General features: G+C 37.7%; 1 protein-coding gene across 1 annotated transcript; it reads right to left on the bottom strand.

Moving 5' to 3' along the window:
- Nucleotides 1-23,004: 23,004 nt before the first annotated feature.
- On the bottom strand, nt 23,005-24,276 carry LOC127689562 (prostate and testis expressed protein 13-like). The gene is made up of 3 exons (XM_052189253.1): nt 24,219-24,276; nt 23,288-23,416; nt 23,005-23,141 (listed from the first exon to the last, which is right to left on the bottom strand). Exons 1-3 carry the CDS (start codon nt 24,274-24,276, stop codon nt 23,005-23,007), a joined length of 324 nt encoding a protein of 107 aa, XP_052045213.1.
- Between the last annotated feature and the right edge of the window lie 450 nt (nt 24,277-24,726).

The raw sequence follows: 24,726 nt of genomic DNA, 5'->3' as shown, positions 1-24,726 counted from the left end.
AGACTCAGGTGAAAAGTCTGCTGTCATTCTGATCGGTCTTCCTTTATATGTTACTTGGCCTTTTTCTCTTACTGCCTTTAATATTCTTTCTTTGTTTAGTACATTTGGTGTTTTGATTATTATGTGACGGGAAGTATTTCTGTTCTGGTCCTGTCTGTTTGGAGTTCTGTAGGCTTCTTGTATATTCATGGGCATCTCTCTCTTTAGGTTAGGGAAGTTTTCTTCCATAATTTTATTGAAGATATTTGCTGGCCCTTTAAGATGTAAATGTTCACTCTCATCTATGTCTATAATCCTTAGGTTTGGTCTTCTCATTGTGTCCTGGATTTCCTGGATATTTGGGGTTACAAGCTTTTTGCATTTTGCATTTTCTTTAACTGTTGAGTCCATGGTTTCTATGGTATCTTCAGCATCTGAGATTCTTTCTTCTATCTCTTGTATTCTGTTGTTGATATTTGCATCTATGTCCCCTAATTTCTTCCCAAGGATTTCTATCTCCAAAGTTCTCTCCCTTTGAGTTTTCTTAGTTGTTTCTACTTCTGATTTTAGATCCTGGATGGTTTTGCTTAGCTCCTTCACTTGTTTGTTTGTGCTTTCCTGTAATTCTTTAAGAGATGTTTGTGTTTCCTCTTTCATGACCTCAGCCTGTTGACCGAAGTTCTCCTGTATTTCTTTAAGTGTTTTTTGTGTTTCCTCATTATTGGCTTTTGTATTCTCCTGGATTTCTTTCAATGATTTTTGTGTTTCCCTTGCAAGGGCTTCTAACTTTTGATCCATTTTCTCCTGAATTTCTTTAAGTATGTCCTTCATGTGTTCCTGTAGCAGCATCATGACCAGTGATTTTAAATCCAAATCTTGTTTTACCGGTGTGATGGGGTATCCAGGACATGCTGGTAAAGGAGAATTGGGTTCAGATGTTGCCATATTGCCTTGATTTCTGTTAGTGACGTTCCTGTGTTTGTCTTTTGCCATCTAGTTCTCACTGGTGTTAGTTGGTCTTGTCAATGCTGGCCTCACCAGTGCAAGCTGCTCCTTCCCAGGTGGCCTCTGGTGCACAGCTTACCTCCTGCACTGCCTGGAGACAGGGTGCTGTTGCCCAGGCTGTTCAGATCCCGAAGCAGACACCCGAAGGCTCCTGCTGGGGCCTGCTGGATTCACCGGAGCACACTGATTCCTCTCCGCTGGCCGCCCGGAAGCCCCTGTTGCCTCTTGTAGGACCTGGAGATGTGGTGTTGCTGCCCAGGCTGATCTGGATCTGGAAGCGGAGAGATCTGAGGGCTACCACCAGAGGCCTCAGGACTGGAACCTAAGCTCTGTGCCACAGGAGCAAGCTGTGCTGTGAGTTAGTTTTTATTTTATAAAAACTTTAATTTTTTAAAGGAGATTTTAGGGGAATGAGGTCATTGCATACATATTTTTACATGAATATTTTTGAGAAGTTGAAATTTTTCTACAGCTAAGAAAAAAATGCACATGAATATAAAACCTTTTCTCTTTGAGATGGAGTCTTCTCATATTTCTAAGCAATGATTTTTGTAATTCCTGGGAACAAGGTTAGCCAGACATCTTCCTTTTCAGCTGTAGGGCCTACTTAGTAAGAGGAGGCAACTGAGTGTATTTCGTTGGAATCCATATCTTACCTCAATTGACTCTCTGTTTTCCTATTTTTTGTATACTGAGAGCTAAAGAGTTTGGTATGTCACGGCCTTGATGTTTAGGTTTACCATAGCCCCCTCACAATGGGGCAAGACAACAAAGCACTGAAATCAGAAATCTCAACAATCTTTACTCCTTTAAATTGTTCCCTGTAAGTATACATCACAATTATGAAAAGTCTAACCATGTTACTAAAATAGTTGTTTTGTACAAAGGATATTTTGCCTGTTCATTCTCTTCCTAACAGTCTATGTTTCTTTTATCTATTCATGTATATTGCCAACCCACAAAGAGGTAATATATATGTTGATGTATACCAAGACTCTGCTAATAGTGATGACGAATGAGGAATATTATGCATAAAGTTATGTGATATAATCACATATACTTCTACAAGAATGAGCAATTTCTGTCTGTCCCTGAGTTTTGTGATTTGTACAAATCTGAGGCTTAAAGAAATCTCCAGTTGAGAAAAAGATGAAGCCTAAGGGAAGAAAGTAAGACTGGGAGAAAAGAAAATGACTGCTGAAATCCACTGAAACTAGTTCTCACTAAGGCAATGTGATTGGTAAATCTACATCATTGCAGAAATTTTCAAAATCACAGCAATATTTGTGTACCGTTAGACCTCCAGAAATTTTTTCTTCAAATTCACAGAATTTCATGCACCTAGATTCTTCACTTAGTAAGTGATCATCTGCAGAAGAAAGAAACAAAAAGAAATAATTTTGAGACCCGGGATACAATCTCATATCTGAGTACATTTGGTTTGAGAATGGTTTCACTGAAAGAATTTTCTTCAATAAAAGGTAATGATCCATGCTTGTATTTGTGTTAGATGTTCTAAAACTACACCTGGAGAAAGTCTCTTTTCCTAGAATCTTTGCTACAGGAAAAACATGTACTTAGTGTTAAGCTTGAGGTTCTAGATATTTTGCTCCATAGCATTCTCTCCACTTAAAGTAGATATGCATAAAGCTCTTATTCAATGCTTGCTGGGATCCAGATCCACTGATGAGTATTTAGATAGGTAGAGACTAAGATAGTATTAGCACTCAAGAACCTGATGCTATAAAGTGACAAGAAGAGCGATATATGAAAGATGCTAGGACACAAATGATGCAGGAAGAATTGAGAAGCACCTAAATGTCCTGTGGATGAGAAAAAATTTTCCACAGAAGGAGATTCCAGACTGATAGAAGCTCACCAAACATTAGAAAAGTCAAATCTACCAGGATAGAATGTGAGAAATGACACATTTAAGGGGTGATATTTTAAGGTTTTTGTCTTGAATTACAACAGCCCTCATAGGTTTGAATCTCATTACTTGATCCATACTTGGATGAAGTATTCATGAAGATTTAGGAAGTCTTTCTTGGCAGAGGATCATTACAGGGAATGGGCTTTAAGTTTTCCAAGGTGAGTGCTATTTTCAATGTCTCTGTCTTTTTCTCTGACTCATGGTTTTGACTCGGGATGAAAGTTCTCAGCTCTTGTCCCCACATCATGACTCCTTTACTTCTTTTGACTTCTTTTTGTGGCCATGTTTTCCACCATGAAAGTCATGGACTTTGCTCCTTGGACCTTTGGCCAGCCCCAAATTAAATGTTTTATTTTATAAGCTCTCTTGGTTATGGTGTTTTATTATGGCATAGAAAGCACAATAGGCAGACCATAAATAGGAGAGATGTTGGGGATCAGAGGAGTGATGAATATACGAATACAATGATGGAGAGAAGTTCCATTCACTCAAGATATACCTTAGCTTTACCATAGCCAAATGTTTACCCAGCACAAGGTATGAATATCATACCTGGGTATTAGTTGGCTCCATTTTTCAAGGACAATGTCCTAGAGATGGAACTTGGAATCCTGAAGGAGAAATAGAAACCCCAGCACACAGATCACATACTTATATTCATATACAATCAAGGTTCTGTAGAACATACAAGTTTTATGAGGTTGTGAGGTGTATGTCTGCTTCTCATGAACACATTCCCCATTTTTGTAAGACTGACATAGTATAAACTGTGCAGTAAAAAAATGCAAATATAAAGACTGCATAGAGGAGGCAGGTGTCACACTGACCCTTCACAGAGAAAGCATGTTATTAGATCTCTGTATAGCTTAGCTGTATCAATGTTTTGGCTAACAGATATGACCCAATCACCATCATGTCCCAACACCACAGACAAAGCAGGGTTTACTTTTATTCCTACAGCAAATAAGGACCAACCTGCATGGAATATGTACCAGTTTCAAAGCAGAGAAGAAAGAGATCGAGCTCTACTATGTTTGTTATTTCTCGTGAATAGATTCTTACAGCCTGTTGTGTTAGTGCCAAACAGCTGATGATCAGAGATGAATCAGCCTCAAGTGAATTTATAATCTACTCCTGATAGGACAAAAGACAGAGTGTACAAGACAGCTCTTTAGCAGGTCTAACATAAGCTCCTCCCACACTGGCAACACATCAAATATCTTCTGTTCTTCTCTCACATTTTCTTGCTACATTTGGTGCTAATGGTAAAAACAACCTACCAGGTGATCTTACTATCAGAAGCACACAGTGAGCCCTTGTTCTCTTCTTCGCTCCATGTTTCCAGCTAAACTTGCTAATGTGAGCAATCAAAACTAGACAAGGAAAATATTTATGAGAATGCTTTTATTGAGCCTGAGTTGAGGCATTAGGGTGCAGTACAGGAGGGGAAGTCTAGGTGCTGAAAAATTGTACCCGGCAATCTATTTATCTAGACAGTATTTTACATGGAATTCATCCCTCCTCTAAAGGAATGGACATGTCAGTACCATTCATAGTATAGTCAGTACCAAACACAGGGCTTCTGCTGTGGACAGCTCAGAAGATTCTCCTTGTCTGGTTAGGATGCAAATGAAATCTTTGTATGACAGGTTATTTGAATTCCACTCTGCTTTATAAGGCTGTGAAAGTTGTCTCAGCACATCTTCAGTTGTGGTTTTAGTGATCATCTGTAGTGTCTGTGGAGAGTCCCAACCAACCAGGCTGCCATGAGAGAGTGTGCCCGCAAAAGAGCTACTTGCCTCATAGTTTCCCTGCTCAAGGTTTCCATGACAAAAACAAAGTGTGCCCAGGAAAAGGAACCTTTAATCACCATAGGAATGTAATTTTACACAGTCGCTATGAAAATCATCAATGAGATCCTTTACAAACTAGAAAAAGAATCATCATAAGACTTAGTTATGTTACTCTTTAGCATATCCTCCAAGGGATTTAAGTTAACATTACATGAATAAGTAAAAGAACCATCTAATTTCTTGCTCCTGGCAGTTTTGATAATCCACAGAAAGCATTAGATGATGTTAAAAATAGTTGACAGAAGCTCAACACAGAACTTATGTTCTAACATACTACACAGAGACAATGGCATGTCCATGACTATTGTTGCAGTATTTCATTATTTTAGTATTCACAACAGATCAGATATCATACCAGCTTAGAAATCTATCAAGTGATAAATAGACAAAGAAAATGTCATATTCACAGACACAATGGAATTCATTCATCTTAAACAACTCAAATCATGACATTTTCAGAAAAATTGGTGGAAATGCATTTTATTATCTTCATTGAAACAAACAAGTCCCATAATGTGACTCTCAATTTAAGTGTGTATGAATGTGTGCACACTTGTGTGCGTGTATGCGTTAGTGTGTGGGGGTGTGTGTGTGGGTGTGTGTGGTGTGTGTGTGTGTGTGTGTGTGTGTGTGTGTGTGAGAGAGAGAGAGAGAGAGAGAGAGAGAGAGAGAGAGAGAGAGAGAGAGAGATGAAGTACAAGGAAACTATGAATGGAGATAAATAGATTATTTGGTTGGAGAGTACTGTTATGCATGTAAAATGAATGCAACAGTGGAGACTGATAGAATGAGATCAATAGATTGAGTCTGCTTATATTTACTGGAAACATTCAAATTATAGAAAAAGTTTAGTTAGAAAATACCGTGTCATGTCCATACCCCAGTTGTAACATATTCTAACACCCCTAATGAAATAATATCTGTAAGACATGGAAGTTATTGAGACTTGAGTCTGGAGATAGAGTTTTATTTGAGAGTACAGTTCTATCAACTGTAGCTCAGGTGATAGGGTGCTTGTTTAACCTGCAAATGCCTCTTGTCTTGATCCTTATCATTGTATAAACCAGGTATGATGGGACATACCTCCTATCCTATGAGGAATCTGTAATCTCTTCCTAAAGTCCACAGGTTCAGCGTCATCCTGTAGTTTGAGTCTAGCTTGATGCATGAGGTCCAGTATCAAGAAAAATGCATTAACCAGCAAAAGAACAGAAGCCTATTTTCTTCCAAGGAGGTGGGAATCGGTCTTGTTGAAGCTTGATAACAGAGAGAGTACAGAAGCCAGCAGTTGAAAACCAGTGTTCCTATCCTGTCTGCCATAGTCTGCTCCAAGCATTGAGAAAGGAGAATGTTCAAGATTAAACTCTGTGAGCATTGCTTTGTGCTGGCCGTTAGATGATCAGTGTTATGAGAATCAGCTGCATTTGCTGTGTGTGCAGGACTGCAGGGTTACTTCTGACAACACTTGCCTCACACAGAAATGTAACCAAATGAGACCCTCTGTTCTCTTATATAACATTCATAGGGATATTCTAGTTTCTCCTCCATCACATAATCCTTGACACTCCCAGAATTGTGGAAATTTTCAGAAAGAAGTGTTAAGGATAAAACAGTGCATGTTATTAATTTCAAGATACAAATTTGGGGAATTTTTCACAAACTTAATACGTTGACATCATTTTCATCCTTCTTATTCCTCCTCCAACTTCTCTGGTGTTCCGCATTCTCATTACCCTTCTAATTCACAAGCCCTTATTTTCTAGTATCGTATACATATGCATATATGTATATCAAGTTCACTTTTTTTGCGTATGCATTTGAATTATGTGTTGTTCACTTGAATACAAATCCCAGGTTAGATTACTGAGAAAACTGTTTGTTTCTGTCTCTCTCTGTCTCTCTCTATTGCTCTCTGTCTCTGTCCCTGTCTTTCTGTCTCTGTCTGTCTTCCTCTATCTCTGTTTCTGTCTCTGTCTCTTTCTCACTCTTTCTCTCTCTCTCCACAGTTGCCTGTAGGTCTTTATGTAGAAATGGAACCTTGAGTTATTTCCTCACCCATATTGATATATTTACAGTTGTGAGTATGTAGATCTTGTTGAAGCAGCACTGCTGTAGAGATTTCATGGGTACATCTTCCCTGTCATATAGAGAAGATAATACTTAGGGACAGACACTCTTGTCTTCCACCATTACCATTTTTTGTTTCCATTTTGTGTCATGACTCCTGAGTTTTAGGAATAGGTGTAGCATTATACGCAGATTAGTTGAGGATGGGGGGTCTCATGGTGTGTTGTTCTCTGCATTTGAACAGCTTCTAGGCAATGTAAATCACAAAACCTTACTTGTTTGCCTTCACTAAACAACAAGACTCTATGTGTTTGTTTCTCACGAATGTGCTTCTTGCATCACTATTCATCTTAGTCTGCATCCCAGACGAAGGAAGGGACACCAAGAGTTTGGATAATTGATGGATGCTCACAAAAATCCCAGTTACAACACTGTATTGGTAAACTGTCACCTAGTGGAGAGAAGTTCAGTGCTCTCTGATTACCAAGGACACAAGGTACACACAGTCTTCAGCTAAGTGCTTCTTGTCTTTCTCAAGTTGGGGTACAGCCAGAGCTCAGACTTTATGCTGGAACAGTCGCCCATGTATTTGGAACCTTGACCAAAAGGGTGGAGATTTGATCGCCTTCTTTTCTCCATTGAGTCTTGGGAAGTAGATTCATGGCTCCTCTTGCTCCTACTGTTACTGATAGATTAGGGAGGATTTCCTAGTAGGGTGAATTTTATTAATATCTAAGGTAGTCTAAATTAAATCAGGCATCTGTGATATTTCCTCAAATGGCAAGTAATACCCAATATGTATTCCTACAAAAGATTAAATATGTCCTTCATAATATATTTATGTGTATCTATATTATCTTATATTACTGATGAAAAATAGACATAATTTATCAAATCAGACCTTTCAAAGTTGATCATCAGCCTAGAATGGTGAGCTTCTCTAGCCAAATGCAAAGAAAAGTTCATAAATTTTGAATGCATGACCCTTCAGCCCTTTTTTGAATAGCCAGGAGGGTACAATTTTATATGACTTTTATGTTTTATCTGTTTCTTACATTTTTATTTTTCTCAACATAACTGATAGTTTGTATGGACATTTACTTCATGCTAAACATTCAGAGGGAATTGGTGAGAAATGCTAGGAAGAGGAAATGGGGAATGGGGACACAGTGCTATTGCTGGATGAATTGATAGTAAATATTCTTCTTCACTACTTGCCCATGATATTTATTACAGAAATCTTCACCTTTGCAGCAAAAGGTAGATATCTTCAAGGCTCCAAAATACATGTTTTTAGGTAGACACCCCCTATGGCAGTCCAATTGGGTATGATTGTGGACCCACTTGCCTAGAAAATAGAAGCATTTATGTTTAGTGTCCAAAATACACTGGTGTTTACAGTGAGGGGGGGTCTTTCTCAGCAAGTTCCAACCCTGATTTCCAGAGGAGGAATACAGCTACCTCTCAGCAAAGATGCCTTCAGACTAGCTCAAACAACTTACCTGTTTCTGAGAATAGGAAGTAATTCCTAGTTCTGCATCCAGGCTTGTATATTGTAGTGCAGTTGCTCTTGCCTTCCAAACAATGTCCACTTTTAAAAGAGTTGCAAACCATGCACACTGTTCCGTGGACTAGGAAGAACAAATGAAAAGGGTGAGAAATTGATTGTAGTGTCTAAGAATGCTAGAGGATTAAAGAATTCAGCGACACAGTATAACCTAGAGAAATTTTTTTAACACAACCTCAGGTGCTGATGTATTACATCAAATTGGATTCATGTCTTCCTTAAGAAGCTAAGGACTTGACATCACAATTTTGATTGCATAGGAAATATAGTTATTGGTATTCCTTTGTATAAAATGTCATTGTGTAATAAACTATAAAAATATGTGATCAAATCTGACACCTAAAGTTCCTTTTAAATGCATGATGATGATGATGATGATGATGATGATATCATGCTAAAAGCAGAAAATAGATATGCATATCAATGGAATAAAATAAGCATCCTGGATATAAGGCCAAGTAACTACAAGCACCTGAGTATTGACAACATGCCAAAAAGACCCAATAGAGATATTATATTTGACAGATAATGCTGAGAAAACCAGATACCTGTATTAGCATAATGAACTAAATCTCTATCTCTCACAATACATAGATATCAATACCAAATTGAATAAACCTCATGTGAAACTCAGAATCTTCCAGAAGAAAAAGTAGGAAGTACATTCCAAGAAACAGTCATAGGTAACCAGTTACTGAGTAGGGCTCCAATCCCTAGGGCAATAAGGGCAATGCTCCACAAATGAGACCTAGGCAAGGTAAAAAGATAGGGAATTATTGTAACACATGGAGAAAAATCCAAGATGGAGTGTCAACTGGTTCTCGAGCATCTCAGCTTATTTTACTGCCGAGAAAGGCAGAGAGTTCAGACTGTACTCATACAAACTGAAGGCCACAGATACAATGAGTTTTCCAAAAGACACCTTTTCAAATATAATGAACAAATTGTATTCACTTAGTGCTAGATGTAAATTCCAAGATGAAAAGGGCCTCAATAAATAGTCTTAAGGACAATAATTAGGTTGTGTTTATTTAGAGTTATGTTGACATATAACCAAGACTTTCTAGGCATATGGTTTTCCTCCCTAGAACTTAAGGGTGCCCCTCATAAATTCATTTCCCAATTTTAACAGAGAAACATTTTTTGCCTTTGTTATGAATTGTATATTTTGTACAGTGTCACAAAGAAGGAAGGTGGTTTCTTAGAGACATAACTCCAGAGCTGCCGTAAGCCCATATGTTCCTATGGTAAAGTAAGCTAGCTGCATCTTTCATTTCAGAAGCCTACACATGCTCAACAGGCATTATTTCCTCACCCCAGAAAGAGAATAATGCTAATCACAGTGATGGTCATGTACCCTCTTTTTATATTTTTAATAAATTCATCTTTGCTTTAATTTTGGTGTGTCCTAAAATTAATTTCTTCCTTTTAATTACTTCCCTAGAGGCACAAATCCTGGCTTTGGCTATGCTGCAGTCTTTGAGGCATGCTGTTAGGTTTGCACCTGTGCCCCTATCACTAGTGATAGAAAAATCATGAAGTTAAATAGCTCCTTCCAATGCAAAGGAAATTGTCAGTTGAAGAAAGAATGAAGAGGCAGCCTATAGAATTAATAAAATCTTTGCCAATTATATATCTAAAACATAAAAGAAAAACTTCAAAAAATTAATTAGGAAAACAAACATACCAGGTCTTTTGAAATGACACTGAATAGAGAGCTTTCAATAGGAGAATGCAAACAGCTGCAAAGCGTGTTTTTCTTAGCATTTTCAACATTCCTACTGACCAAGAAAATGCAAATAAAAACCACTTCATGATTATATCTCATACTAGCCCCCCATCCCCCAAATGCAATCAAATGACAAGAAAAATTGACATGGATTTGAGAAAAGGGAAGTCCTTTCACGTTCATTGAAGATGTGAACTGGAAATAACTCAGTGGAAATAACTGTAGAGTTCTTTTTTTACAAGCATTCAAAGCAGAAATTCCATTTGGCACAACCTCATAACTCCTAGAATATACCCCTGAAAAGTACCTACTGTAGAGATCCTGTCACATCCATGTTCACTGCTGCTGTTTACGGTAGCTAGGAATGGAATCAGCCTAGCCGTCCCCAAATATATGAGTAGTTGACAATGTGCTTCAGACATACCATAGATTGTGCTCATTTGCATGGAGAAATGAAATTTACAGGGAAACATAAAATCATTATAATGTTTGAAGTAATTCGTTCCAGAAAAGAAAAATACTACATGTTCTCTCTCTCTCTCTCTCTCTCTCTCTCTCTCTCTCTCTCTCTCTCTCTCTCTCTCTCTCACACACACACACACACACACACACACACACACACACACACACACACATCTTAGCTTTGAATTTTCAGATTTATTGTTTTGATCTATAGTGTTTTTAGAGGCTGGGGAAAATAGAAAGGGACCACTGGGTGAGTGGGTAGGGTTCTTAGAGGGGAGATTACAAAAGTAGAAACACATGTGACATAGAAGTAGAGGAGGGAAATACTGAGAGTGGGAAGGTTTAAGCAGGGAATGGAGGAGAGGGATAGGGGCTTAACTAAAACTCAACATGTATTGAGAAATTCTTATGGAAAATCAATCTTTGTAAACAAGTTAAAAATATAGTTTAAAGAAGGAATTTAAAAACAATGCGTGGGTGGCCAATGCTTCCAGAGGAGATAAATTGTTAAAAAGAAAACCCCAGTGCTAAATGTGGGATCTCTGTCCCTCTGTTTCTCTGTCTCTGTCTCTCTGTCCCTCTGTCTTTCTATCTCTCTGTCTCTGTCTCTCCTTTTCTGAGAAATTAGTTGGAAAATTACAAGGACCCCCCAAAACAACACAGGCCATACCTACCACTATTGATTACCATAACTGGATTTTGTTTTGTTATCCATAAAACTGGATAAGAAGACCTTATTGCTGATGGTACAACATGCTTTAAGTGTAGGACCTAAAGAAATCACAGTAGAACTGACATGAAAACTCACTTCATGCTGCCTTATGTTCATAAGCACCAGGAATTCTCTACAGGTTTCTGGGGGATAAAATCCATCAACTGTATTATCCATTGGTCAACTCTACAGACTAAAATACTGACATGTCAGGCAAATATTCTCAATGGTGCAATAGTGCAATAGTGCAATAAAGTATGCAGGTAACCAACTGGTTTTGATTAGATCTAAAGACTGCTTTTCTAGAAGTAACCCATGCCTGTTACTATAAAGCTGATCAAAACCCATATCTCAAAATGTCATAGATCTTAAGGAAGAGCCTGCTATTTTTGAGTTGTTTTTCCCAGATGGATGTGCCAAACTGCCCTCTAAATATTTATGTATATATCCAGAGATTAATGTTTCCCTCAGCCTTGGCTAGAGAAGCTTCTCTGCAGTTGTCAGTAGTTAATGTAGAGACTTATAACTGATCTAAGTGTTCAGAATAAGAGGTTATTGAATTCTCAGTCATATATGGGATATCTATATCTTATCCCAACCCCAAAATGTTCAGGGAACATTGTAGAAGAAGAGATAAAATGAATGTAAGAGCTGGAGGATAGGAAAGGGCTATGAACGCCACCTCCTGAATATGACCTATTCAGTGATCTCAAGAACTCACAGCAGCTGTGCCTACCACTCTAAGACCTAAATAATATCAAGCCAATTGACTTTCTATCATGGACTAGGGAAGGGATTATGAGGTCTCATTCTTCCCTGTGGAAATGTGGTCAATTAATATACTACAAGTCAGAAAGTCAGTTTTGGGGTTTATTTTTAGTTTTGTTTTTTCTCAGTGATGTAGATATTGCTAAGTTGTCTATGTTCCTGTAAATAACCCCAGACACATGCTTATGCAGGAAAACCTAATTAATCTCCTTGGGTTATAAAAAAAGGAGACGTGAAGGGAGGAGGATTTGTTGCAAAGAAGTACTTTAGAGGGAGTGAAGATGCAATAAAAGTAATGGGGGTAATATGATAAAAATAAAATATAATAAAAGAAAAAAACATTTGTGGAAACTGCAGAATGGGTCAACCGATACCTACTGTCCAGTTTAATGACTTGAGGTCAATCCCTGGGACCCAATTGGAAAAGCAAGAGAATTGACTCACAAAAATTTTGCTCTGATCTCCACAGGCATGACATGGCATAAATACACACACACACACACACACACACACACACACACACACACACAGACATGCATATGTACATGCTAAATAAATAAATGTAATAAAAAAATAAAATGCTTGACAAATAGATATTGTCCTGCACTGCAGAAGGGAGGTACATTCACAGTATTTCATAGTATACATCCTATCCCCTAAAGGTATGTGATAATCAAATCCTCCTGATCAAAACCATGTACTTGACAAATAGATATTGTCCTGCACCACAGAAGGGAGGCACATTCAGAGTATTTTGTAGCATACATCTTCTCCACAAAGAAATGTGATAATCAAATCTACCTGATCAAAATAGTGTCCTTGATATGAAATACTGGCTTAAGATAAACTTTTCAGTGACCTCCTTCAAACAGATAACTGTGCTAGAAACCTTCTACAAAGTAAGACATAACCTACCATTGTAGTGCCATTGGCTGCTACTGGGTATTGAAGGCAGAATCAAGGATATAGATTACAAGGACACACAAACTCATTCTTTTCAACAGAGTGACTGATTTCATTCTGAAAACCTGGAGAAGCTTGACCCCTTTTTCTAGCAATAGCAGGGTGGAACTGATAAAAGACAGGTTTTTAGGTCAGTTCCTCTTAGAATCTGACCTTGACCTTTCTCTGATCCCCACACATTATTATCACAACTCTTCTGGCCACCAGGCCACATTTACTCTTAGTCATCTCTAGTTCCTGCTCTGACCTGTTTTGGCTTCAAAGGACTCATTATTACCTTGGATGAACACAAGAGCAAAATACCCCAGCATCAGGAGAAGGAGAAGGAGCTTGCCCATCTCAGTCTGGGCTATCAGAGGACACAGGAGAACAGCTGGCAGCAAGTGCTCAGGAGGTGTCAGGGTAGATGAGAACAGGGGCAGACTCTTCTCTGAGCTGCTCCCAGGATGTGGGCAGGAGCTTCCTTCCACACCTGCCTGTGGGTGTATTGTCACTATCCAGGCTCAGGAAAGTGTTCCACAGAATCAACTCCTACAGAGTTTCAAAGGGAAAAGGGCAGAGGGATGTCTCAGGATCCATCTCATATTCCTTAAAAGATGAAGCTAGGATTGTTTATGTCCTAAGTGAGCTTCTTCAGATTGAGTGGAGAGCAGGATCATGGACCTTTTTATTTCTATCTAGTCTTGACAATGGTGAGGGTAGCAGCAACAATAGAACCTTGCTCATCATGGTCTGTAAATCAGGATATGTACTCACAGCCTTTATGGCTCCTTTATAGTAGTTCTTCAACATAGTAGAAGCACAGCAAATGCCATCAAAACAGCATACATACAATGGATAAGTAGATTTTTGTATAAGTGGATTACAAAACAAATTTCTGATCAGGTAAAGCATTAGCTATCTAGCTTTTAAATACATATATTAACCAAGTAGCATTTTCCCAAACACAGACTTAGCTTCTGAATCACACAGATGAAATACTCAGAATTTTCACGTTTCCTGAAAGCCTGGCCTATGTGTATGGCACACAGGGTACACAATCCAAAATAGTTTCTTAATGTTTAAAATTACACCTTGACTGATGTTCTCTATATTTAGCTCTATTATCCTGATTTAAAAAACCACCCCACAGACACTCCACATGCCTGTGCATCCAGCCATGGAAAGACGAAAGAGCACAGAGCAAGCTCAGTAGTTGAGCAAACTGGGACTAGGCACCACCTCAGGGTTCAGGAACAGTCTTCTGCTCATTCTGTCACCTTCCCTGTACATGAGCCCTCCATGACAGAGGCTTTCAAAGCCCCCCTCTGCATAGTTCAAGAACAGTTAACAGATTATGCAGGATCATTAGTCCTTATTAATAAGTAAAGAAAAATTAAAAGAAAGAAAGAAATGATAGGTAGATGGATGGATGGATGATTGAATGGTGATATGTGTATAGAAAGCAATGATTGGAGGCTGACATCAGATCCCATATGTACCACACTCTGTGAAATTGGTGCACTTCAGGCTTTACTGTATGAATATTGTACACGAGAACGACTTGCTTAGCTTTCCAACACAAAGATAGTGCCTCATGCACAGGAGTTGTTCAAGTTGAATGGATGCTAGGCCACAAGATTTAAGAATTCACACAGCTTCAAACTATTTACCTGTGCTGTATCACTCTATTTACCTATATGTCCGCTGTATCCCTCTAACATTAACAGTGGAATTCTATTATTTCTCCAACTTCCTAATCCTTATTACCCCATTGTAACGATCCTAGAAAAGAGGTGAAGAAAGAGTAAATGAAGAAATCAGGGACAATCAAATTAATAGCTATTCTAATGAAGACATTTGTCCTTCTGAGGTATCAATTTTCTAATTCACTCTCAGTTTTACATACTTGATGTACTACTATTGTTTAACACAACATGTGCTGTCAGGCAGAGTTTCCATATTGGCCTGATAACACACACACAGAGAATTTGAAAAAATTAAAAATGATCTAGGTAAACATCTTGATGATATTTATGGTTCTCAAATTTGATAGTACTTTCTAAGAATGGTGGATTCCATCACATGGATTTTTGAAAATAAAACATCTATATTTTTTTTTCAAGAATGCTGGCCATAAAGAAACCACTACTTAGATATTTATGGGAAACTGTTATACTAAAAAAAGCCTGTACCAGCAATTTTATGATGGAAACATAAATTACCATGTTGAAGATTATAATATTTCCATTTGTGTGTTAAGTTTACTAAATCTCTGGGTTGCTTTCCAGACCATCCTAAAGGTGGTTAAACTTGAATTGTCTAAATTCTTGCCTTTAGTGTAAACTTAATTACTTATAAAGGTCCACTTTCTTCTTTCAAAGTATTCCAGACTTCAGTGTATTGCATAGCCAGCCTACTCTGTGGTACTCAGTCCAATTTCCCCTGAAATACAGGAAGTTTCTCCTCTGATCATTCCAGAAAGTGGGTGGTGAGAAACTCCATAAGCTTCCAGGCCCACACTAACCATATCAGGTCTTCTGGTAATGAGCCTTAGCTGAGACCTAACAAGGCTGAGTGTCCTAGCCACAGCATAGAACTTTCTAGGCACATTTACAATGAAAGCATCATTCTAGTATTTTCAAATCCTGAGATAACTAAGTCATTGAGAATCCATCATAAATGAGTTAAGCTTATCTCATGATGTAAGTTAAATTCTTTAGAGTATGAGAGAATGTGTGTGTGTGTGTGTGTGTGTGTGTGTGTAAAATACCAGTGCTAGTGATAAACCATATGTTAAGAAATGTTATATACATAAGTCACAACCCCAAACCAACAGTGTGTTTTCTTAATACTCAGTCACATTCAGAACCTCTCTGGCCAAACCCAGCCAACAAAGTATTCTACACTTTCTTTTGTTTTGTATTCTTTTGACTGTTCTTGTTAAGAAGCCAGGATTTTTCAGTTCATGTGTGTGCTTATGGCATGGGTGAATGATGTATATTGTCAATTCTGAGACTTTGCAAATTTCTCAGTTGACAGTAGTACAAGATTTGTATCAAAAGGTGCAATAAAGTCGAGAAGTATGATTTCCCTTTATCTCTTTGCTGTCACTACCTAGATTCCAGACAAATTCCATAGATAGGAAAGACCCACTCTGAGGACATTTGTAGAGGCTCATTTGATAAAAAGAATCATTACAGCCATATATGATCCTCAAAGGAGAGGCCAGAGGTCATGGTCATGGTCATGGTGTTCTCATCCTATTTTAGGACTAGTAGGTGACATTCTCTGTCAGTGTTCCTATTAAAAACTAAAATCTATTCCTCAGTGAGGTCCTAAGGCATTAGCCACAGGGAAGCTCAGATGCTATGTTTTGTAGAGTATTCAATAAATGATTTGTAGAGTAGTCAATAAAACATTGCAGACCAAATCTATTGTTCTGTGAATTGGACAGACCACAGGGGCCTCAGTTATAATGCTGTACTGTATAATACATCAGTGTTTCATTAAAATCTTTGGGAAGTTAAGTGAAACAGGATAAAATATTGTGAATGAACATTGATGCTTTCTAGAACAATTTGTAGTTGGCCCACAGAACTAGGATCTTCATCAATGAAGGGGATTTTATTTTATTTTTCCCTTTCTGAGATATTTTTGTGACTACATTTGTTATATTACTTTTTTATTGATATATTTTTATTTACATTTCAAATGATTTCCCCTTTTCTGGGTCCCCATTCCCGGCAAGTCCCATAAGCCCTATTCCCTCCCCCTGTTACTCCATCTACCCCTTACCACTTCCCTGTTTGGAATTCCCCTATATTCTTGCACTGAGTCTTTCAAGAACCAGGGGTCACTCCCCCATTCTTTATGGATATCATTTAATATGTGGATTGTGTCTTGGGTGCTCAAAGTTTCTAGGCTAATATCCACTTTATCAGTGAGTGCATACCATGATTGATCTTTTGAGACTGGGTACCTCACTTAGTATGATGTTCTCCAGCTCCATCCATTTGTCTAAGAATTTCATGAATTCATTGTTTCTAATGGCTGAATAGTACTACATTGTGTAAATATACCACATTTTTTGTATCCATTCTTCAGCTGAAGGACAACTGGGTTCTCTCCAGCTTCTGGCTACTACAAATAGGGCTGCTAGGAACATAGTGGAGCATGTGTCCTTATTGCATGCTGAAGAATCCTCTGGGTGTATGCCCAGGAGTTGTATAACAGCGTCCTCAGAAAGTGTCATGCCCAGTTTTCTGAGGAACCGCCAGACGGATTTCCAAAGTGGTTGTACCATCTTGCAATCCCACCAGCAGTGGAGGAGTGTTCCTCTTTCTCCACATCCTCGCCAACACTTGCTGTCTCCTGAGTTTTTGACCTTAGCCATTCTGACTAGTGTGAGGTGAAATCTCAGGGTTGTTTTGATTTGCATTTCCCTAATGATTAATGATGTTGAACATTTATTAAGGAGTTTCTCCGCCCTCTGAAGTTCTTCGTGTAAAAATTCTTTGTTTAGCTGCGTACCCCACTTTTTAATGGGGTTATTTGGTTCTCTGGGTTCTACCTTCGTGAGGTCTTTGTATATATTAGATATTAGCCCTCTGTCGGATTTAGGGTTGGTGAAGATACTTTCCCAATCTGTTGGTTGACGTTTTGTCCTTTTGACAGTATCCTTTGCTTTACAGAAACTTTGTAGTTTTATGAGGTCCCATTTGTCAATGCTTGATCTTAGAGCATAAGCTATTGGTGTTCTATTCAGGAACTTTTCCCCTGTGCCAATGTCCTCAAGGGTCTTCCCCAGATTCTTTTCTATTAGTTTCAGTGTATCAGGTTTTATGTGGAGGTCCTTGATCCATTTGGGGTTGAGCTTAGTACAAGGAGATAAAAATGGATTGATTCGCATTCTTCTGCATGCTGACCTCCAATTGAACCAGCACCATTTGTTGAAAAGACTATCTTTTTTCCACTGGATGCTTTCAGCCCCTTTGTCAAAAACCAAGTGACAATAGGTGTGTTGGTTCATTTCTGGGTCTTCAATCCTATTCCATTGATCCACTTGCCTGACATTATACCAATACTGTGCAGTTTATCACTATTGATCTGTAGTAAAGTTTAAAGTCTGGGATACTGAAGTTCTTTTACTCTTGAGAATAGTTTTAGCTATCCTGGGTTTTTTGTTATTCCAGATGAATTTGAGAATTGCTCTGTCTAGTTCTATGAAGAACTGGGTTGGGATTTTTATGGGGATAGCATTGAACCTGTAGATTGCCTTTGGCAAGTTTGCCATTTTAACTATATTAGTCATGCCAATCCACGAGCATGGAAGATTTTTCCATTTTCTGAGATCTTCTTTGGTTTCCTTCTTCACAGATCTGAAGTTCTTGTCATATAGGTCTTTCACTTGTTTGGTTAGAGTCACCCCAAGATACTTTATGCTGTTTGTACCTATTGTGAAGGGTGTCATTTCCCTAATTTCTTTCTCAGTCTGCTTGTCATTTGAGTATATAAAGGCTACTGATTTGCTTGTATTGATTTTGTAGCTAGCCACTTTGCTGAAGTTGTTTATCAGCTGTAGGAGTTCTCGAGTAGAGTTTTTAGGGTCACTTAAGTATACTATCATATCATCTGCAAATAGTGATAGTTTGATTTCTTCCTTTCCAATTTGTATCACTTTGACCTCCTTATGTTGTCTAATTGCTCTAGCTAGGACTTCAAGAACTATATTGAAAAGATGTGGAGAGAGGGGGAAGCCTTGTCTAGTCCCTGATTTTAATGGGATTGCTTCACGTTTCTCTCCATTTAGTTTGATGTTGGCTACCGGTTTGCTGTATATTGCTTTTACTATGTTTAGATATGGGCCTTGAATTCCTGTCCTTTCCAAGACTTTTAGCATGAAAGGATTCTGGATTTTGTCAAATGATTTTTCAGCATCTAATGAAATGATCATGTGGTTTTTTTTTCTTTGATTTTGTTTATGTAGTGGATAGCATTTATGGATTTCCTTATATTGAGCCATCCCTGCATCTCTGGCATGAAGCTTACATGATCAAGGGGGATGATCGTTTTGATGTGTTCTTGGATTTGGTTGGCAAGAATTTTATTTAGCATTTTTGCATTGATATTCATAAGGGAAATTGGCCTGAAATTCTCTTTCTTAGTTGGATCTTTGTGTGGTTTTGGTATCAGCATAATAGTGGCTTCATAAACACACCTCAGTGTCAAAGACAAAAACTACCTTAGAGTAAAAGGCTGGAAGACAATTCTAAAAGCAAATGGTCCCAGGAAACAAGCAGGAGTTGCCATTCTAATATCAGATAAAATTGACTTTCAACCTGATGTCATCAAAAGAGACATCGAAGGTCACTTCGTGCTGGTCAAAGGAAAAATTCAACAAGAAGAACTCTCAATCCCGAACATCTATGCCCCAAATACAAGGGTGCCCTCATTCATAAAAGAAACTTTACTAAAGCTCAAAGCACACATCCGACAAAACACAATAATTGTGGGTGACTTCAACACTCCACTCTCACCAATGGACCGATCAGGAAAATAGAAACTAAACAGGGAGACAGTGAAACTAATTGAAGGTTTGGACCAATTGAAGTTAACAGATATATATATAGGACTTTTCATCTCAAAGCAAAAGAATATCTCAGCACCTCATGGTACCTTCTCCAAAATCGATCATATAGTTGGTCACAAGACAGATCTCAACAAATATAAGAATATTGAAATAATCCCATGCCTCCTATCAGATCACTATGGATTAAAAGTGGTCTTTAATAACAATAAAAACAACAGAAAGTCCACATACACATGGAAACTAAACAATACTCTACTCAATGATACCTTGGTCAAGGAAGAAATAAAAGAAATCAAAGATTTCTTAGAATTTAATGAAAATGAAAGCATAACATACACAAATCTATGGGACACAATAAAAGCAGTGCTAAGAGGAAAACTCATAGCTTTGAGTGCCTCCAAAAAGAAATTCGAGAGAGCATTCACTAGAAGATTAACAGAACAACTGAAAGCCCTGGAACAAAAAGAAGCTAATTCACACAGGAGGAGAAGACAGGAAATCATCAAACTCAGGGCTGAAATCAATCAAGTAGAAACCAAGAGAACTACACAAAGAATCAACAAAACCAACAGTTGTTTCTTTGAAAAAATCAACAAGATAGATAAACCCTTAGCCAGACTAACCAAAGGGCACAGAGAAAGTATCCAAATTAACAAAATTAGAAAGGAAAATGGAGATAGTACAACAGAAACCAAGGAAATTCAAAAAAAATCATCAGATCCTACTACAAAAAACTGTACTCAACACAACTGGACAATCTGGAGAAAATGGACATTTTCTTAGACAGATACAAATTACCAAAATTAAACCAGGATTAAATAGACCATCTAAACAGACCCATAACCCCTAAAGAAATAGAAGGGGTCATAGATAGCCTTCCGGCCAAAAAAAGCACAGGACCAGATAGTTTCAGTGAAGAATTCCATCAGACCTTCAAGGAAGACTTAATACCAATACTCTTCAAACTTTTCCACCAAAGAGAAACAGAAGGAACACTGTTATATTACTTTTATGAAGATTTTGAACTATATGGTATAGAATCATATTGAGAACATAATGTAGTTTAATTTGTTTTTAGGAAACTGATGTGCTGTGCCAATTTATTTATCAATTCTCTCAATTTCAGAGGTGTCAAAAAGCCATCATGACTTTTAGCAATGACACAGTTGCTCCAAATTTTGGATCTTAGAGTGGAAGTAACTTTGAGGCAGAAGCTCTGAACTCTGTGACAATGGAGGCTAAAATACTCTGCCAAATTGAAGCCAAGATGCCATTGACAATTCCTACTTACATTCCAGCAGTGGTAGCAATGATAGTGCTGGAGAAGTGAAGGTTTTGGTGAGCCAGAGGAGTGAAGGGGAAATTCCAGGTTCCTATAGACTTGTGTCTTCGGTTGAACATTGTGTTAATAGGAGCACTATTACACTATACAAAAAAGATGAGCTAAACAATTCCCTGTGGGCAAATACTCAAGAACTGTGATTTTTCAGTAACTGAATAGTGGTTTATTTTGGCTTCTGATCTGTGGAAAGTGTTAGGTACTATTGCAAAGGATTTTTATAAAGGTTTCTACTTTTGTTCACATGTGCTGTTAAACACTAAACCTAAGATCCCAGTTATGGTGCTGTATACATGCACCTGCTTCTAAAATATGTTATCCTATGAACCACAAAGTGGGTCCTGAATATATAATCAATGAGTGGGTTGCTTGATCTTGGATTTTATATCTGTAGAACTTGTAGAAGTAGATTACTATTGGTTTTATTTTATTTGGTTGATTGCTTTGTTTATTCTTTTTGAGACAGGGTTCTCCTTGTATCTTTGGGTGTTCCCTAACTCACTCTATAGACCAGGCTGGCCTTAAACTCACAGGGAGCCACCTATTTCTGCCTGTTGAGTGCTGGGATTAAAGTTGCTGTAACTAAACTCCGCAGCAGATTTCACTGGTGTCTTCTTTGCTATTCTTTTTCTCTCCCAGGGTCCCCATTTCTCTTCATTGTGCTTCCTCTTCTTGGATATGACAACTTTTTAGATTTTATTTTTAGTTTATTATTTGATAATTTTGCATGATTTGGAACTATTACCTCATGACTTGTATAACCTTTATCATTAGCCTGTAGTACTATTTCTTGGCTATTTTTTGTCATATTTAGGTTCAAATCAATTTGGTAGCCCAGTTTGTTGACTTTCCTTTTTCTCTTAACTCACTTATAACCTCAAATTACTATATCAGGTCCACAATTTACATTGGTCATATAGACATATATTAATATAGAAATTTTCAAAATAATAAAAGTCTTCTCATTAATACTGTTTGCATCACCCTGTTCCTTCCATCCCTGATTTATGTGTGTGTGTGTGTGCATGTGCGTGTGTGTATGTCTGTGTCTGTGTGTGTTTGTATGTAATATAGATAAATATAAAAAGAACCACCTTTGTTTAGATGTAGTTTTATGTATATAACCATTGACATTATTATTAATATTAATATTATTATTATTACTATTTCAGCTTTACTGGTTAATCAACTTTAAAAATAAGCTCTGGTGGTTTAGGCCATTCTCCACAGTAGTCTGTCAAAGGCCCTTTCACCTGTTCCAGACTTAAAAGGAACTTTAATTAAAAACTTTTAATTAAAACTATAAACCTGATATCCTAGAATACAAATCTAAATTCGTAGATTTTCTCACTTATTCAAAAAAAATTCTACTCAATGAAAGTCAAACAAAATGAATTTATTTTTAACATTCTTTATGGAAACATAAAATGTCCCCTTCTTTAAAAATTATTCATGAGAAATACATAATTGAATACTGCAATGAAACATATTAATGATATTCTTCACATTTGAAGTTCCACTTTTGAAGAAAAAAGAATGAAGAAGTGATTTAGAACAACAGGAATTTAACACACCAAGGAAAGCAGAGAACACTATGTATTAGGAATATAAGATGTTAGCAATATTTGGCTAATTGAAGAAAAAATGTTTAAACTAGAAGCCGGGTAGCTCATCAGCATAACTTAGTGATTGTGAAGGAGAGATAAATGCAAGACAATCAAGAATGGTGGTGATTTTCACATATGAACAAAAAATGGGAGGGAAAAGAATATGAATGGAGTATGTTTGTTTGTCTGATGTTGGGTAGGAAGGAGTCAGCATCCAAGACAGAGGGAAAGAAGGATGCTTAGACATTATCGAGTTGCTCCTTCCAGGAATAGGGATATTTGAAATGTAAATGAATAAAATGATCAATAAAAACAGAACAACAACAGCAGCAGCAGCATCAACAAGTTGCTCCATCTTCAGCAAAGCATATATGGCTGGGGATCCAGCAGGCAAACAAGGGAAACTGAAGCTGGTGGAGAAACTGGTAATCAATTAGCATATGAGCTTATTTTCCTTTATATTTATTACAGAAATCTTGACTTTTACAACAAAAGGTTGAATTTTTTAGATGAAAATAAATCTCTTCTGAAGCCTTACATGATTTAGAACATTCCAGAATAGTGTGGCTATAGAGAAACCAACCTAGAAAAGAACATTGATATTTTGTGTAAGAAAATAATACTTGAAATTCAATGAATGAGAATCTTTGGTATCCATACAAATATGCTCTTCCACAAGAAACACCACTTTCATGCAAGACTGCCTGGTTGATTCCCTGTTAGCATTACCTCTTGAACTGAAATGATAGATATCTCTGGTTGTGCATGCACCACCTTCCTCCACGATGCATTTATCCTCACCTTCTATACATTTGCTATTCACAAACATGTTGCAGGACATGCATATTATTGCTTGGGCTAGGAAAAAAGCAGATATGATGAGTGAGTCCAAGGCTGATTGAGCTAGGACCAACATGGATAAGAACAGTTAATAAATGAAGCATCACAATAAATAATTCTGATAACCTAGATCTAAAATATTTTTAGATTGCATTCATTGTACTTTAATATTATGAAAGTCATTGATCCACAGATCTGAATTCCATTAAATATAAAAATGCTTTTGCTCTTTTAATAGGTAAAATTGTAGTATATTAAATATGTCACATAAAAGCTGCTTTTACAATAGTATTGGAGAGAAGGCTCCATGTTTGCAAGCAGGTACTGCTTCTGCAGAGGACTCAAGTTAGTTCAGGCACCTCACAAATGCCTGAGACTCCAAATTCAGAGCATCCAATATTCTTCTGGCATCTGGGAGCACCTGCACACGCACGCATGCACACAAACACACACAACTTAAAAATAAATAAAAATACTAAAAATTAAGAAGCTAAAGAAAAACATCCTTTTTGTCTGCTGATGTGAACAAGACTAGGGGGAAAGATATAAGGTAATGTGACTGGGTAAATCAAATCTACATCTCACATTTGAACAACACTGAAATTTAAAATTTTTACTCCTTAAAACCTATCTAAACTCCCATGCTACTAGTTCAGTTTGGTACTATATATTTGCTATGGGCAAAAATCCTGACCATAACCTCTCTTTGTTCCCAGCATACTACCATCCTGGCTATTTGAGCCACCATGCCAAGTTTACTCTCAGCTATTCTGAGCCCCTGACCTCACCTCTGTTTCAGCCTCTAAAGACTTATTCTCACCTTGGATCAACACAAAAACAGAAGCCTCCAGAAGCAGCAGCAGCAGGAGCTTGCCCATCTCAGTCTGGGCTGGCAGAAGATGGAGCAGAGCCAATGGCAGCAAGTACCTAGGATGGGTCAGGGTAGATGAGCATGGGCTGTAGACTTTTCTCTGAGATGCTCTCTGGATGTGGACAGGAGTTTCCTGACACACCTTTCTCTGGGTGTTTCACTAATACCCAAGCTCAGGAAAGTATCTCATAGAACCAGCTCCCTCAGAACTTCAAAGGGCACAGGATGTCCTTTCATCAGACTCATGCTCCTTCACAGGCAAGGTTCTGCTGTTCACTTCTCCTGTCTAATATCCCTAAGCTTGTTCTCAGAAGGACCATAGTCATTCGTTCTCTGGTTTGTAATGATGCCAGAAGTTATAAGAATAGTGTCTTGTTATGTATGCTCTATAGACCAAGATTTGCATCCATTTGTGCCATGCTCTTGTGTCATAGATCTTTAGTCTTCTAGAAATCCG

Source organism: Apodemus sylvaticus, chromosome 7 (genome assembly GCF_947179515.1).
Source record: "Apodemus sylvaticus chromosome 7, mApoSyl1.1, whole genome shotgun sequence".
In the NCBI taxonomy this organism is placed as follows: Eukaryota; Metazoa; Chordata; class Mammalia; order Rodentia; family Muridae; genus Apodemus; species Apodemus sylvaticus.
This window is presented reverse-complemented; position numbering and strand designations above follow the sequence as displayed.